Below are 17,500 nucleotides of genomic sequence, written 5' to 3'. Positions count from 1 at the left end.
GGTCTTTCGTGGAAGACGGTGAGCAGGGAGATGAGTCAGTTGGCCGGGTCTTACTGGGCACACCGTTCTTCGACTTCAACCGTGTTCTTTTGAGAATATTTAAGACTTTATTTTGCTTGTTTTTAATCGAATTTTTCTTTGAAGAAGAAGGAGACGAGAGGGCTAAATTTATCTTACGACTTAATTCGACTTTAACTACATTTTTATGTTGGACTGTGTGTGGATCTCTGACATGTTTGGGGTCTTTGGCGCACACGGCTGAGCACGAAGTGAAAATAAATCCAGACGGTGAGATGACTTGGGTATCGAGGGCTAAGTCACTGAAATTTATATATGTTTCTAACTTTTTACAGCACGACTCTTGTTTGGTGGATGCTGTCGAATTTGACGTTAAGTTTTGGCCTAAACTGTTTGCATAAGATAATGTGTCTGAATGTATAACGTTTCCGGAGTTTGTACTACAAACGAGAGGACTGTTTGCGGATCTTTTAAACCTGGAAGAACGTGACATAATATTATCATCCATGATTACTATAAACGGTCTCTTCGTCAGATTTTCCAAAGATCTCGTTTTTGCACAATTTTTTCTTCGTCGTCTACGCCGTAATCTTCGTCTCAATTTGATTTTGTCTTTATTGTCACTGATATCACTGTTATCTTCTTTATTAACACTACCGACTTTGACTTTATCTCCACTGTTGGCGATAACACCGCTACCACGGGCTTTCGATTTTCTCCGCTTTCGGCACCGTTTTTTGTCGTTTCCAGGAAGAATCAATCTGGTTTTTCTACTACACCGACTACACTCCACTCTGATGTGCACGGAACCCGATTTATTCCCTGGACTCTGTGGGATATTGCTAATGAGGGAGATTGGAAGTGGTATCGGTTGAAATTTACTGTGACTGATTTTCTTTTTCAGCTCTGCAATTCGCTTTCCCTTGACTCCGTTTTCGTTGGACATAAAAACTCTTATTTTGATCGTTTTATTTCGGCGTTGTTTTCGTCTCCTATTCTGTGCAGGCAAAGCCCGAGTGGACACGAGATTTGATGGCTGGTGGGAGGGAGATGTCGCTATGACCTTTTTCTTAGGTTCTCTCTTCCAGACGTAGACGTACAGTTTGAGGCCAGACACGAGTTTTCCGCTTCCATTGATAACTTCATTGTTTATGGGAAACGACAACATATTTCTTTCTGAAATGAAGGAAAATAAAATAATAAAGTGTTGGGTATTAATATAATACGCGTTGCATTTGTGTGTGTGTGTGTGTGTGTTTGTGTATGTGTGTGTATGTGTGTGTATGTGTGTGTGACTGTGTGTGTGAGTGAGTGTGCGTCTGTTAGTGTAAGTGTGTGAATTGTTGTTACATACACATAGGCGTAATACACACACACGCACACAAACACCCACACCCACACACAAACACACACACACACACACACACACATCGACATCCACGGATATTCATACATCAATATAAGCACGTGGGAGTGAGATAGATAGATAGATAGATAGATAGATAGATAGAGAGAGAGAGAGAGAGAGAGAGAGAGAGAGAGAGAGAGAGAGAGAGAGAGAGAGAGAGAGAGTCACCAATGATTTTGTCTTAGTCAAAGCTCGCAATATTTTTATCAGTGTCAAAGACTCCAGTGTGAGTTACATTATGGTTTTGCCCAAGAAATCCCCCCCCCCCCCCCCCCCCCCCCCCAATGTTTCTGTTATTACCGAAGCCACCGATTTGTTTGTCATTGTCAATCCAGTGTTTTTGTCAAAATAATTAAAGCCATCAATGTTAATGTCATAATCAAATCCACTTATATTTCTGTCATGGTCAAAGCTAGCAATGATTGATCATTGTCAAAGAATTGATTGTGCCGGATCAAGGGTGCTACAAATATTCCTGTCTTTGTTAAGCCCACTATTGTTTTTGTTGAAGCCAAAGACATCAATATTACCAATGTTTCTGTCATAGCCATAACCACCAATGTTTCTGACATAATCGAAGCCACTAATGCTTATATCATTATGGAAATCACCAATTTTTCAGTCATAATTAAAGCCATCAATGTTTCTGTCATAACCGGAATCATCAATGTTTTTGTCATAATCAAAGCCACCAATGTTTCTGTTATAGTAAAAGCCATCATTGTTCCTGTCATAATCAAAGCCATTAGTGTTTCTGTCATAATCAAAGCCACCAATGTGTCTCTCATAAACAAACCCACCAATGCTTCTGTCATAGTCAAAGCCACCAATGTGTCTGTCATAATCAAAACCAATAGTGTTTCTGTCATAGTCAAAGCCACCAATGTTTCTGTCATAATCAAAACCAACAGTGTTTCTGTCACAATCAAAACCACCAATGTTTCTGTCACAATCAAAGCCACCAATGTTTCTGTCACAATCAAAGCCACCAATGTTTCTGTCATAATCGAAGCCACCAATGTTTCTGTCACAATCAAAACCACCAATGTTTCTGTCATAATCGAAGCCACCAATGTTTCTGTCACAATCAAAACCACCAATGTTTCTGTCATAATCAAAGCCACCGATGATTAGCTAGAGACAAAACCACCAATGTTTCTGTCAAAGTGAAAGCCACCCATGTTTCTCTAATTGTCAAAGCCACCACTATCTCAGTCACAGTCAAATCCAAGATTAATTTTGAGAGTCAAATCAACTATGTTCCTGTCCGGTTCAAGGTCTCTGGTGTAAAAGAGAATAAAAATCACCATGTCTCTGTCAACATGAAATCCTTAAACCCACTTCCTTTATTTCAAGAGTCAAAACTACTAATTCTTTGATCTGAATCAAGTGTAGGAATGGTAACAATCAATATTAACTCTTCAATATTTTGTTCGTCAAAGCTACATGTCATATTATTTTTCATTGAAGAGATTGAGAGAATAATTTACTTTACTCGGCACAAGAATAAAGTAGAATCTTCAGAATACTGGGATCACCCTGGCTATACATTCTATGGGACAGAAAGGGGTTGGGTTCGGGTTGGGTAGGGTTTGGAGAGAGGGAAAGTGTTGGGATGGGGTGGTGGGGGGGGGGGGGGGGGGGGGGGGGGGGTGTACAGTCAGATTCAGTGTAAGATGTATGAGAGAGCTGTGAGTTTGTATGTATGTATGTATGTTTGTGTGTGTGTGTTTGTGTGTGTGAGTGTGTGTGTGTGATATATATATATATATATATATATATATATATATATATATATATATATATATATAGAGTGAGAGAGAGAGAGAGAGAGAGAGAGAGAGAGAGAGAGAGAGAGAGAGAGAGAGAGAGAGAGAGAGAGAGAGAGAGAGAGAGAGAGAGAGAGTTTGTCAGAGTGGAAATGATGATGGGGAGGATGTAGTAAGGAAGTAAGTATTACAAGAGTGATGTGGTGGTTGGGGGAGGGTGGGGGGGGGGGGGGGGGGGGGGGTGTCGGCGCAGGGTGGGATTCAGGCCATTGACTGATGACTCATCCAGACCAGAAATGGTGTTGTTATTTTGGTAGGTGCACAATGTCTGGATGAATGACGGGGCGAAGGGAGGGGGGAAAGGGGGAGGTGATGCAAATATTGAATGACCTTGTTTGTGTATTGTAAAACAATAACACGATTATAGCACCGACTCAGCACGCAATCGCATACTTATCATTAACTGTTAGTCAGCAATTAATATTCCTCGTCAATCTCCACTCATGTCCACATGAGCATTATTTCAACTATTAGAAAAAAATCGTGAAATTTATATGGTATTGACGAGGATTCATTATTATTAACCTCCAGGAGTTTAGCTAATGTTGCCCTGCTAATCTGTAAAGGTATTTATGATTCATTGGCAGACATTAACTAGCATAGGTTAAAATAACGACAAATAAAAGTCATCTCTGTTTTATCTATCTCACATATCAAGCTGCTCCGAAATATTTCTATTGTTATCATCTAGAAAAAATAATTGCCATATTGATAAAGCTTGGATGCACAATTTCATTTTGATATAAAGAATAAAACCTAAAAGATCTTATAGATAGGATCACTAAAGAGAAAAGTACATCCAAGCATTAATCGCAGGGAGGCGGATATAACTCGGTTTCTGTAACTTTAAACGGACAAATATATATATTTATGGTTATTGCAATTTATTTACTCCTCCTCATATATCTTTCACTTTCTCTTACATTCTCCCCCTGTCTCCATTCCCCCCCCCCCCCCTCTCTCTCTCTCTTCATTGCTTCTTGTTCGAGGATTTATTATTCGCCATTGTCTAGCCCCATCTCTCTTAGATTCACCCTCTCCTTCCCTTTATGTGTACCCGTATCTTAATTCACTTCCTCATTACATCTGTTTCATCTATAGCTGATTTACGAGTCTTCAGTCTGAGTCCCACAGGTCATCGATGAAAAGCATGGGATGTCCTACGGTCAAAAGGTCACCGTCTGAGAGACAGATCGACCTGACATAGTTGAGGTCTCAGTGGACGTCAAAGGCTAGTAGCATGAGCTCTGGTAGTTGGGTTGTTCAAGCGTAAATACAAAACACTAGCCAATTCCTTTTCTTCCCAATACGTCATGTCATATCTGGAATGTTATGACTCACTCTGTGGGTGTACAGTGCGATAATGGAGCTAGCCTCCTCCCAACAGTCACATTAGATTTTCGAGGCCTTGCCCGCTACAGCTTTCATAATGTTCCTCTAGAAATTTGTCTTAACGAAGTTATCAGTGAGAATGAAATTACATGTTATTGGTCTGGTATAAGTAGCAAAATAGAAGGACGTATCAAGTTTTATACTTTTTCTGCCATTACATTTATATCGAAAGAAACAATATTAACAGCAGACATCTCCAGAAACCTCTGAATCCAAAGACTTTTAACCTGGCCAATTCATTGCAACCTAGCATTAAGTGATTTACACGTCATGTTAACCCCATGCATCTACCCGCCTACCTATTAAAAAGCGTTGTTCCAAGCGTCAAAACAATAGGAGGCTGACTAAAACTTTCATTTTCTTTTTACTTATAAAAATCTATATACATGGGGCGGGGCGTGTAGCAATGATGGCCATTTCAAGGTGCTGCCCCATCTTGACTACTCACTTGAATTGCTGTGCTCAGCCATTTTTTCTCATGATAACATTTATAATCTGAGCAAGCTCTATAAAGCCTATTCTTAAAACTACCCTTACCTAATGGTTTAAATTTTTTAAAATAACTAAAGCATCAACACTATATTATGGTCTGAGTGCAGATGGGTGAAGAGTGTCAAAAACAAATGAAGGGAATCACTAAAGACTTTGGAAAACGAGATCGTCCTTCCAAAACAAAAGGAGTTAAGACAGTCCAAGGACACGCGATGTTGGTGGCTCAACCTTACTATATCTCGTTTGTTTCAAAGTCAAGCAATGTTGTATGTGATCAGTGACCGAATATGTGACAAAGATAGCAAAATTGTGTTTAGTTGGATAAGCTAGTTTACACAAATTATCCCACACTCAAGTATGAATAAATACCTGGAAATAGGCAGATATTGATATTCTAAAAGGGATAGTAAAGTAAGATCACTTAACAATCCGAGTAAACTTTGGTAACCACTGTCCTTAGCTTAACAGACTTTGGAAGGGGACGCAATAATCAGCAACAGTCGAATTGGAGGAATATGATCCCTCGGGGCAGGGAGATTTGTTTCCCCGCAATTGATAGAGAAAATTTCTGGGTTCTGTAGGAGACAATGTGATTGCAAACAGTCTACTGTCCATGGCCTGTCTATGGGCGGCCTCTCTGCATCAGTTGGTAATGGAGTGAAGTAAAGGAACCTAAGCACAAGGGCTGGCGGGATTTTATTCATCTTCTACTTGGGCATCGCTCGTTTTGCTTTTGAGAAGGTAATCCCGCATTCCGTCTCTATTTTGTTAAGCCAACATCCGGTCATTGGCGCTCGAAGTAGCCAAAAGTAGAAGACGCTTTACACTATCTCATGGCCAATGTGACGAGCGATTTTCTTTCACTGCGTGATTTCTTTATCATTCGTCAGCGTCTCGTTTCATAACCACTTCAAACCTAGTGGACGAGACATATATTTAATTAACACCTCCATTAAAAATACTCAAACATGGACAGTCTTTCTCCAATAAAGCCCCAAATCTTTCATACGGAAATTTTGGTCGTTATGTGGGGAAACATTTCCATTGTATAACGGAACACTCACTATCAGCTTAAGGCTTATTTACCTGTTCAAATTGTCTGCCCATTGTATTCATGCCTCCTGCTAATTACCTTTTCCAAACAAGACGCCAACGTGCGTATGCCCTGAGGTCTTGTCTCGTTCAAGAGTAGCTAAATTGCAATTACTGTCCTAGTCTCTCCGGTAATTCTCCGTTATTCTTTCTTACCAAAGCATCTGGATATCATTGGCTATCTAAAACAGGAACATTCTTCGGATTGGCTATTTTTATTTCACAAAACCAAATTCATATCTGAATCTAATCACACACACGCTAAGAAGCCCAAGAGAAAAGAGCTATCTCTCCAATTTCAAACTTGTAAAAGTTTGTCTATCTCGGCTGGAGGTAAAATGAATTATTAGTTAACATTCAAAGTGGAACGAGATATTACTGTGAATTCAATTTAATCTAGCATTACTATTATAGTTGTGTATATATTTTAATTGTGCTATTCCATGGATGTTCGTAAGTTGGAATACCTGTACAAAACCATATCTATATGTATCTTATTTTATAGTTAACAGTTGTTTATGATCTATGTTATTATTTCATTTATATTCAATATGTATATTGCTTGAATGTCTGTACCCCACCGCCAATCGCCGGCCACACATCATAACCTCAATTATAATTAATAAAAATAAATAAAGAAATACCAGGGACACAACCCTATTAAATTCTCATCATGTAAGATAGCTCGACTGTCAGTTGATGTTTAAAACATATACTAACTACCATTATCATGAAGTTACTGCTTCCCCTTGCCTTTGTCGGCAAATAAAGGCTATTATGATGTGTCGCTCAAGGACGATTCGGTGGCGAAAGACAAACTCGATTGGCTCTAAGACCTTGTTGTTTCAACTCTTAAATTGAAGGTCCTGGTTCTTTTCCGTGTCGTTGGAGCACCCAGTTGTGCCGAATCCCTGCATCCCAGTCCTTGAACAGCGGTAAAACCCTGATGTCAGCCTAACTACAACACACTGTTGTGATGTCCAGAAAACTCTGCAAAGCAGGCGCCAACCCTGGAACTAGCTGATACATTTGCCTCAGTCAAGCAAGCCGGCGGGATAAAGATAAGCCAAACGGGCTTATACCATTTTCAAATGTATTTTCCACAGACACATATGATTATATCAAAGTAAACAAATAAATATATAATAGATTAGATCCACTCAATTAGAGCTATTCTTCCTGATATTAAATGAATACTTATTCTTTCTATCTTTTCCTGTAACAATCTAATTAAACTTTATGTATAGAATTGTTATTATTGCATTTGGGCGTTACTATTATTGTCTTGACTCACTTGTTATTAATACAATTAAGTTATAAGGGATCCTAAGGCAATTCTTGATCTCCCCTAGATTAAACCTGAGCCGTTTGTGATATAGGTTGAGTGGTGCAGCTGGTAACGAGAGCCATAGCACGCATACTAGTTCGAATCCAGACCATTGAGCTATCGGTTGGACTCGATCCCACAACAATAACACACAACCGGCCACAAAATGGTAGGCTCGTCCGGGATTATGAATCTTTAATATAATATAATATGTGAGTCATTAATCTAGATATAATATTTAAACACCCATTCTTTACTTCTGCTACTATCTCAATTTAACAATAGCATTCTATTACATTGGGGGCTCGTAAATATATCTACCTTAAATCAAACCAATCAATAAGTCATTTGATTAATTAATTACAAATATCATAGGGAAGAAATCTTATTTATTATTGAAAAGTCACTGTGGTTACATTTGAAATTGGAACATGCCCATTTTTCTATATTTTCACTAATCTATAATTAGTTTACTAACACTGATTTATGATTATGATTATGACAACCATGTTATTTTAATTATGCATAACGTAATTTTAAAGCAGTTTACAAAACATAAATTGTTATTTCATTGCCACTTTTTTATGCCATTGTTGCCATAAATTCTGGACCTTCAGCCGAGAATACCCCCCCCCCCCCCCCCCTTCAAAAATTAAGTTAAACAAATCTTAATTAAAAATTACAGTCTCTCTAACTTCAAGTTAGGCCATCTTGCAAGTTGTTGTTTACACGTGTAACGGTAAATAGTATTATCTCTCTATTGACACGAGCACGCCAGGCAATAACTACTCTTTCTAAGTATTGTGTCACTGTGTGTGTCATATATTGAAATTTGGCTTAGCGAACCTAGCACTTTTCAACAGTGTGTTGTCACTTACTTCACTATCATTCATTATCTGTGCTTCAGAATTCTTCATTCATATTTAACCCTTACTGGCAAAGTTCCATTTGTTTGCTTTCTGCCCTACTCTTTCTGATTCAATTCCATCTATCGCATCATTCTCATTCACCTTCTGCAGTTGTTCAATCTGTAATTAATCAGCCATGGCTACTGGTGTTACAATTAGACGCGAGTTTATCCAGTTAGGAAAAGAATTGGGCCTTTCTGGTGAACAGTTATGTGCCTATGTCAATGAAAACGCAGAAAGGGAGATTACTAGAATTGAAGAGGAAGAGAAACGTGCTAGACAAGAGGCGGAGGAAAAGGAGAAACATGCTAGACAAGAGGCGGAGGAAAAGCGGAAACATGAATATGCTATGAAAGAACTCAGGAATAAGGAGCTAGAAATGGATTTGGAGACAGAAAGAGAGCGCACTCAGACGGAAAGAGAGCGTACCCGCCAAAAAGAAATTGAAATGTCTTTAACAAGAGAAATGGCAGAAACCAGACTCTCTACCCATAGCCCCATTCCATCCAGTCAGGGCAATGGAAGCATTGATAAAGTAATGTCGTTCCCGGTAGAAACTTTCAACCCACACATTGAAGGGATTGATCAATGGTTAACGCGATTCCAGGAGTTAGCGATCTCATATGATCTTCCGGAGGACAAATGGGCACTCAAAGCGTCTCAGCATCTCAAGGCAAAGCCTATGATGTGTATACTCGCCTGACACAGGACAACAAAAATAACTTTCAGGAGTTAAAGTCATCTTTACTGAGACAATTTGATGTCAGCGCAGAATCCTATCGTAGACGATTCCGAACATTAAAGAAGGACAGACATGAAACATACCACCAGTTGGCAGATCATTTGCAACTCAGCCTCCAACAATGGTTAAAATTATCTGGCAACCCAGACACTTACGAAGGATTAAACCAGCTTATCATGGTGGAACAGCTGAGAGATGCAATGCCCCTGGATGTCCGTCGTTTTGTCGATGAGCAAGGCGCTCATAAACTAGACGATATAGTAACATGTGCTGACCGGTTTGCAACAGCGCAAGAAAATCACCTCACAGAAAGGAGACAACACCAGATTCAGAAACCGCCCACCTCATATGAAGAAAGAACCAAATTTCCGTCACCGTATGAAAAGAAGAATAACAATAACCAATACCAAAGAAATAACACAACACAACACAAACAACACCTATATTGAAAGAACTGTAATATGAAGGGACATGCAACAGAGGAATGCCGTCGCGATAACAAGCGTAACGGTCATCAGAAAGGGAAACCGGTCAATGCCAACGTAGGACGCACTTCTGACGATCACCCTCTAAAAACAAAAGAACCGTCGGATCAGCCTCCAGTCGTTGACACAGTCAAAGTGAATGGGAAGGATGTGACCGTTCTCTACGATTAGATTTTCACGCGGTCGTAGCACGCGACTTGGTTCGGCTAGACCAGTTCACGGACGAAATTATCAAGATTCAGTGCGCTACTAAAGACACCCCACCTCTGTCACTTCCGATAGCCAATATCGAAATTTCCTCTCCCTACGTAGTAGGAACAATACCTGCTGGAGTTTTAGACGCCCCTACTCACCCTCTCATCCTTGGATGCAAATATGTATTTCTCGGAACGCCGAAGCACCCAGTTCACGCTTGTCCCATGCAGACAAGGGCACAGGTTCAACATGATTTACCAACTCTATTACCAAATCCAGTACCAAAAGAAATTAAAAAGGCTCAAGCCGAGGATACAACGCTAGCGCGCTGCTTCGCCAAAGTGACGGAAAAAGGCGATATACCGAGAAAAAAAGGGTTTGTAATCCAAAGTGGACTACTATATCGAGTTGCCTGTCAAGACCGCCTTCAGCTTGTCGTGCCGGCCACTCATCGTCGACAGATTATGGAAATGGGACACAATATTCCGTTTAGTGGACACATGGGAACAGCAGCCACATCAGATCGCATCTCAACTCACTATTATTGGCCCGGCATCACTGAAGACATTAAGCGTTTCGTCAAATCCTGTCCCATCTGCCAGCGGAAATCTGCTCGGACCTACACAGTCCCAGTGACCTTAGGCGAGATGCCAATTGTAGGCACTCCTTTTGAACGCGTTGCCGCTGATATAGTCGGACCATTCCCTTTAACAAAAAAGAGAAACATGTACATACTGACCCTCGTGGACACATGCACTATGTGGGCCGAGGCGACACCGCTACCGCGCATAGACTCAAAGACAGTGGCCGACGCTTTTTTAGGCATATTTTCACGACTCGGATTCCCGAAACAAATACTGACGGATAATGGGTCTCAGTTCTGTGGCAAACTTATGGAAGATGTCTATCGCCTACTCCACACTGAGCACCTGACCACCTCTGTCTATCATCCGCAGAGCAACGGACAAGTGGAACGGTTTAATGGAACACTAATTTCAATGTTAAAAAAGTTAGTGAAAGACAGGCCGGAAACATGGGATACCTTCGTCGCCCCAGCCCTCTATGCTTACCGAGAGGTTCCACATACCTCTACGGGCTTTCCTCCAGCAACCCTACTCTTCGGACGACCCATTGCAGGACCCCTTGAGGCGCTAAAAAAGCTTTGGACAGAAGATGATGTGGATGAAACGGTCAAAAATGCCTCCCAGTACGTTAATGACCTGAAAGACAGACTAACCACAAGCTGGTCAATCGCCGCTTCCACCCTCAGAGAGGTACGGAAAAAGCAGGCGAAATATTATAATAAAAAAGCAAGGGACCGCGAACTACAGGAAGGAGATAAAGCTCTGCTCTTACTTCCAAGCGGAACCCACAAGCTGCAGATCCAATGACAAGGCCCTTATACCATCATTAAGAAGAAGTCAAGGACAAATTATGTCGTAAATGTGGATGGAAAGGAAAAAACATACCACATTAACTTACTCAAAAAATTTGTCGATAGACCTCCCTCCTCTCACCTCATGGTCATGATGGTGGCAGAGGAAATTCCCGCCACGGAGCCCTTGGCACCAGACCTACCGTTGGTCGGACAGGAGACACACACAGATGTCGCCATCAACCAAGAGCTGTCGGAGACGCAACGAAACGAGTTGCAAGACATTTTAATTCAACACTCACCCACTCTGACAGACAAACCAGGACGGACCAACATCGTAAATTTTGACATGACCTTAATTGACCACAAGCCTATACGATGTAAGCCCTACCCAGTCCCTATAGCAAAGGAGACAGTAATCGAGGAAGAAATTCAGGCCATGTTAAAAGCTGGCATAATATCTAAATCCGATTCGCCATACAGCGCTCCTCTAGTACTGGTTCGCAAGCCTAGTGGAGAACACCGTGTCTGCGTGGACTTCCGGAAGCTCAACGCCGTCACTCAATTTCAACCTCAGCCCTTACCAAACACGGCACGAATGTTTTCTCGCCTTAGCAAAGCCAAATATTTTTCTAAGGTGGATTTATCCCGTGGGTTCCATCAGATAGCAATTCCGGAACATCTGAGGCCATACCTTGCTTTCAGTACACATCAAGGCCACTACCACTACAATGTTATGCCATTTGGACTACATAACGCGCCAAGTATATTTTCAAAAATGATGATTGAGTTGTTGCAACCGCTTGTCAAACGTCACAACATAGTTCATTTCATGGACGATCTACTCATAGCCTCAGAGGACTGGCCACAACATTTGGAAACTCTCAATGTTCTCTTGGAACGCCTAAAGGAGACCGGGCTCACAGCACGCCCGACAAAATGTAAGTTGGGGTATCGCAACTTAGAATTTTTAGGACACGAGCTGCAACAGGGAACAGTTACGCCCGAATTGAAAAATGTGGAAAAACTTAGAAACGCACCACAACCAACCACAAAAAAAAAAAAAAGACGTGAGGTCATTCCTTGGACTTTGTGGCTTTTATCAGTCCTACATAAAAAATTTCAACTCTCTTGCCGCGCTCCATCGGATCTGACCCATAAATCACGGCCCGATAAATTACAATGGACCCCACAATGCGAAAACGCTTTCAACGCTCTTAAAAGGATCCTGACGTCACGACCCGTACTGCGCTTACCTAACCCCAACAAACCTTTCATTCTGAGGACAGACGCAAGTAAAATTGGAATAGGTGCATCATTACTTCAACCTGACCTCGATGACCCCACAGTCCTACACCCTGTTGCTTACGCAAGTAGAAAATTATCGCCTGCGGAACAAAGATACTCAACAGTGGAGCAGGAATGTCTTGCCCTGGTATGGGCCATACAAAAATACCAAATATACCTTTATGGACGTCACTTCACTGTTCAATGCGACAATCAGCCACTTCTATTTCTGGCCACAGCTCAACAATTAAACGCTAAACTCATGCGTTGGTCGCTAATACTACAGCAATTTTCGTTCCATGTGGAATTCATCAAAGGCACTGATAACCATGGAGCCGACTTCTTAAGTCGCCATCCGGTATCCGATGACGTCACAACAACATAACTGTACCTGCAGTACTATCTTATTGTCCACAATTCTCAGATGATTTTAAACTAGACTTAATTTTAATCTCACAAGGAGATTTTTCAAGAGGGGGAGAATGTGACGAGCGATTTTCTTTCACTGCGTGATTTCTTTATCATTCGTCAGCGTCTCGTTTCAAAACCACTTCAAACCTAGTGGACGAGACATATATTTAATTAACACCTCCATTAAAAATACTCAAACATGGACAGTCTTTCTCCAATAAAGCCCCAAATCTTTCATACGGAAATTTTGGTCGTTAGGTGGGGAAACATTTCCATTGTATAACGGAACACTCACTTTCAGCTTAAGGCTTATTTACCTGTTCAAATTGTCTGCCCATTGTATTCATGCCTCCTGCTAATTACCTTTTCCAAACAAGACGCCAACGTGCGTATGCCCTGAGGTCTTGTCTCGTTCAAGAGTAGCTAAATTGCAATTACTGTCCTAGACTCTCCGGTAATTCTCCGTTATTCTTTCTTACCAAAGCATCTGGATATCATTGGCTATCTAAAACAGGAACATTCTTCGGAATGGCTATTTTCATTTCACAAAACCAAATTCATATCTGAATCTAATCACACACACGCTAAGAAGCCCAAGAGAAAAGAGCTATCTCTCCAATTTCAAACTTGTAAAAGTTTGTCTATCTCGGCTGGAGGTAAAATGAATTATTGGTTAACATTCAAAGTGGAACGAGATATTACTGTGAATTCAATTTAATCTAGCATTACTATTATAGTTGTGTATATATTTTAATTGTGCTATTCCATGGATGTTCGTAAGTTGGAATACCTGTACAAAACCATATCTATATGTATCTTATTTTATAGTTAACAGTTGTTTATGATCTATGTTATTATTTCATTTATATTCAATATGTATATTGATTGAATGTCTGTACCCCACCGCCAATCGCCGGCCACACATCATAACCTCAATTATAATTAATAAAAATAAATAAAGAAATACCAGGGACACAACCCTGTTAAATTCTCATCATGTAAGATAGCTCGACTGTCAGTTGATGTTTAAAACATATACTAACTACCATTATCATGAAGTTACTGCTTCCCCTTGCCTTTGTCGGCAAATAAAGGCTATTATGATGTGTCGCTCAAGGACGATTCGGTGGCGAAAGACAAACTCGATTGGCTCTAAGACCTTGTTGTTTCAACTCTTAAATTGAAGGTCCTGGTTCTTTTCCGTGTCGTTGGAGCACCCAGTTGTGCCGAATCCCTGCATCCCAGTCCTTGAACAGCGGTAAAACCCTGATGTCAGCCTAACTACAACACACTGTTGTGATGTCCAGAAAACTCTGCAAAGCAGGCGCCAACCCTGGAACTAGCTGATACATTTGCCTCAGTCAAGCAAGCCGGCGGGATAAAGATAAGCCAAACGGGCTTGTACCATTTTCCACAGACACATATGATTATATCAAAGTAAACAAATAAATATATAATAGATTAGATCCACTCAATTAGAGCTATTCTTCCTGATATTAAATGAATACTTATTCTTTCTATCTTTTCCTGTAACAATCTAATTAAACTTTATGTATAGAATTGTTATTATTGCATTTGGGCGTTACTATTATTGTCTTGACTCACTTGTTATTAATACAATTAAGTTATAAGGGATCCTAAGGCAATTCTTGATCTCCCCTAGATTAAACCTGAGCCGTTTGTGATATAGGTTGAGTGGTGCAGCTGGTAACGAGAGCCATAGCGCGCATACTAGTTCGAATCGAGACCATTGAGCTATCGGTTGGACTCGATCCCACAACAATAACACACAACCCGCCACAGCCAACACCATCGAGATGCACAACATCCCGATGTACTTTGGTTTTTGGTAATATTATGGAGTAACTGGTCCTCGAAAACCCCATTAGAGTAGTCTCTCGAGACGGGTTCAGTCCTTACTGGGATGGACGCAATCGTCCGCGTAACTCCACCTCAAGTAAGCCGCCGGTAGGTCATTCAATACTGCTATAACATGCAAAGTAAGGTCAACAGCCTATTCCGCGACACCGTTTCTCTTAGATTGGAGTGTCTTGCAGACACGGCGCTCGAAAGCGGGATTCGAGTTTCGAATGAAACGTCCCTTTGATTTTGGCAATGGTGTCTGCCTCACATTCCGGTGCAACTTTTGCATATTGGTGATCAAATTCCAATTGCTTTATCAGTACTCTTTTTCTTTCCGTCTGCCAGAAACAGAAATGTTCTATTGGCTATGTCCTGGGATCGGTTCTATTGACGATTGTGGGTACTCCTCTGTGCAGCAAGGTGTGAAAAATTTCTTTTGCCGATCGAATGAAGCGCTGGGAACGCTTATCCAGCAGCCTACTATATCTACTATATCGGGCTCGATGTAGAAAGTAAACTTGTCCCAGTTTAAATTTCTGGATATATATATATAAGTACGCTCTGTGAGAATACGTCTCTATATAAAACCACTGCGGATACACAATCCTTAATATATCATAATATGATTAAGGACGAAATATTCGAACCCATACGCCCTCATTTGCAACATAACACTATTATAGGGTTGTTTTAAGATTGTCGTAATGGGCATTACTTTGTGCTGGTTTGAGAGTATTTTCGTTACAACGTTGAGACCTTGGTCCGTTTTCATGAACGCGGACTAGCGCTTAATCTCTGACTTTAAGAATTCGGATTTCATGTGAGCTGACTGAGCAAGTTCCATACTAAGATCTCAGCGTCTTCTAAGTTAAGCAAAGTTTGAGTCATTTGCTGAGGCCGGACTTCAAGCTTAGTCTGAAACTAGTTACTAGAATACCTCTAGCGCCGACACGATTATTTTTATTATTTTCATTACAGTTATTTTTAGATTGATAGAGCTTCGATTCGGAAGGAAAATGTGTCGGTTACGAATGACAGAGGCAAAACGTAGCCTGTTACTATTGACACTGGATTTTAAAAACTGTAAGACAAGTGCAGATCGTCGAAAGTACACATTTTATGAGTAAAAACCAAATACAAAACAAACCCCGAATCTATTCGGCTCGCAAGTCGTGAGTGAACGGAGACTCGAGAAAAAGGTCTCGCTTCAAACAACAACAACAACAACAACAACAACAACAACAACAACAGCAACAATAACGACAACAACAACAGCAACAATAACAAAAACGATTAGAAAGTATATTGGAGACTAAATTTATTCTGCTGGCATTGTAACTGACTGAAATAATGTGATTCATCTGAACACACTTTCTGTTTTGTTTGTTCGGTTTTTGTTTTGTTTTTTCTTTTGGTTTTTAGTTCAATTTGTTTTGAGTTTCAATGAAACTTTCATTGGCCTAAATATAGAATTGACAATCGACCATGGGCATCATTGTAGTCTGATCAGTCGACAGTCAATATCACGTGATTTGATTCATCATGGCAAAAGTGAGTTAAAATATGAAACGGAACGAAATATTATCCATACCAGATGTGTTGCTAATTTCCTCTTTGGAAATCTTTTGCGTTGAAAGTATGAAGGCTGGTATCTTACCTGCCATCGTACACTAAAGAGCGTGATGTTACCAGCACAAAATAGTCGAATTAGTCACCGTCTCTAAAACGACCACTTCTAGACAAGAGACTAGAAAACGTTCATAAATCTGATTTTTAAGTCACTTGCTCCGCTTATAATTCACAATAATATAATAGGTTGTCCAAATAACATCCATGCCCACTGCTACAAAACGTTTGTGCGACCAATCTTAGAATATGTGAGTATTGGGAGGGACCCACATCTCCAAAAAGATATTATAAGATAAGATAAGATATACTTTATTGATCATTTATGGAAATCATAATTTAGTATCACCTTGATATGTAAGAAGACATTTCACATTTTGGTCATGCACAGAGGAGAGTACCAAAGTGCAGTTGGCTTCTAAATGAGTATTAAGCACGTCCAGAATAGAGGGCATAAATGACGATCCCGATTAAGATCAAACATCCCACCTCAATTCCTTCTACCTATCAACTATTAGACTATGGGATCGACTACCACCGAAGACAACAGAATACGGTAGGCCAGATCTTTTTCATCGTTTGATATTACTTTGTACTTAACGAGACCATCAAGCACCAAAGCTCATTATATCAAACAGAAAACGTTAAAAAATCCTTACTTCATCAAATTCATTTTTATACTTAGTAATTTATTTCAAACAATTTCATGGATGTACAGTCTAAAGCACAACTGGTTGCCAAGAATGCTCTTCAGCTTGGCTTAAATGTAAATGTTGAAAAGACCAAACTATTGAGGATGAATAATAAATCCAACAAACTTCTGAATATAAACAACCAAGGTATCGAGGATGTGAAACATTTAACTAATCTAGGCAGCAGGATTAGTCAAAATGGGAACTATTAAGATAAAATCAAATATAGACTAACGAAAGCAAGAAGAACCATTCGGAATGCACAGAAACGTCTGGAAATCAAGGTAAATCATCACTAAAACAAAGCTACGTCTCTTCAAAACAAATGTTCTATCTGTTCTCCTCTATGGGTCCGAAT

At 40.2% G+C, this 17,500-nt stretch overlaps 1 protein-coding gene across 3 annotated transcripts in view; it reads right to left on the bottom strand.

Annotated features, from left to right (window-relative positions):
- LOC144965111 (uncharacterized) overlaps positions 1-17,500 on the bottom strand; it is a 72,865-nt gene that overhangs the window by 932 nt on the left and 54,433 nt on the right. For all 3 annotated transcript variants that reach the window (XM_078900048.1, XM_078900051.1, XM_078900050.1), the window contains exon 3: positions 1-1,194. This exon is cut by the window's left edge and continues 932 nt beyond it. In XM_078900048.1, the coding sequence (XP_078756174.1) occupies positions 1-1,194 (1,194 nt within the window). The remainder of the gene's footprint in view (positions 1,195-17,500) is intronic.

The sequence above is a fragment of the Berghia stephanieae genome, chromosome 2 (assembly GCF_034508935.2).
Source record: "Berghia stephanieae isolate SIO BIC M18660-M18661 chromosome 2, UCSD_Bste_1.3, whole genome shotgun sequence".
Classification (NCBI taxonomy): domain Eukaryota; kingdom Metazoa; phylum Mollusca; class Gastropoda; order Nudibranchia; family Aeolidiidae; genus Berghia; species Berghia stephanieae.
The sequence above is the reverse complement of the archived record's forward strand: the minus strand, read 5'-3'. Positions and strand labels throughout refer to the sequence as shown.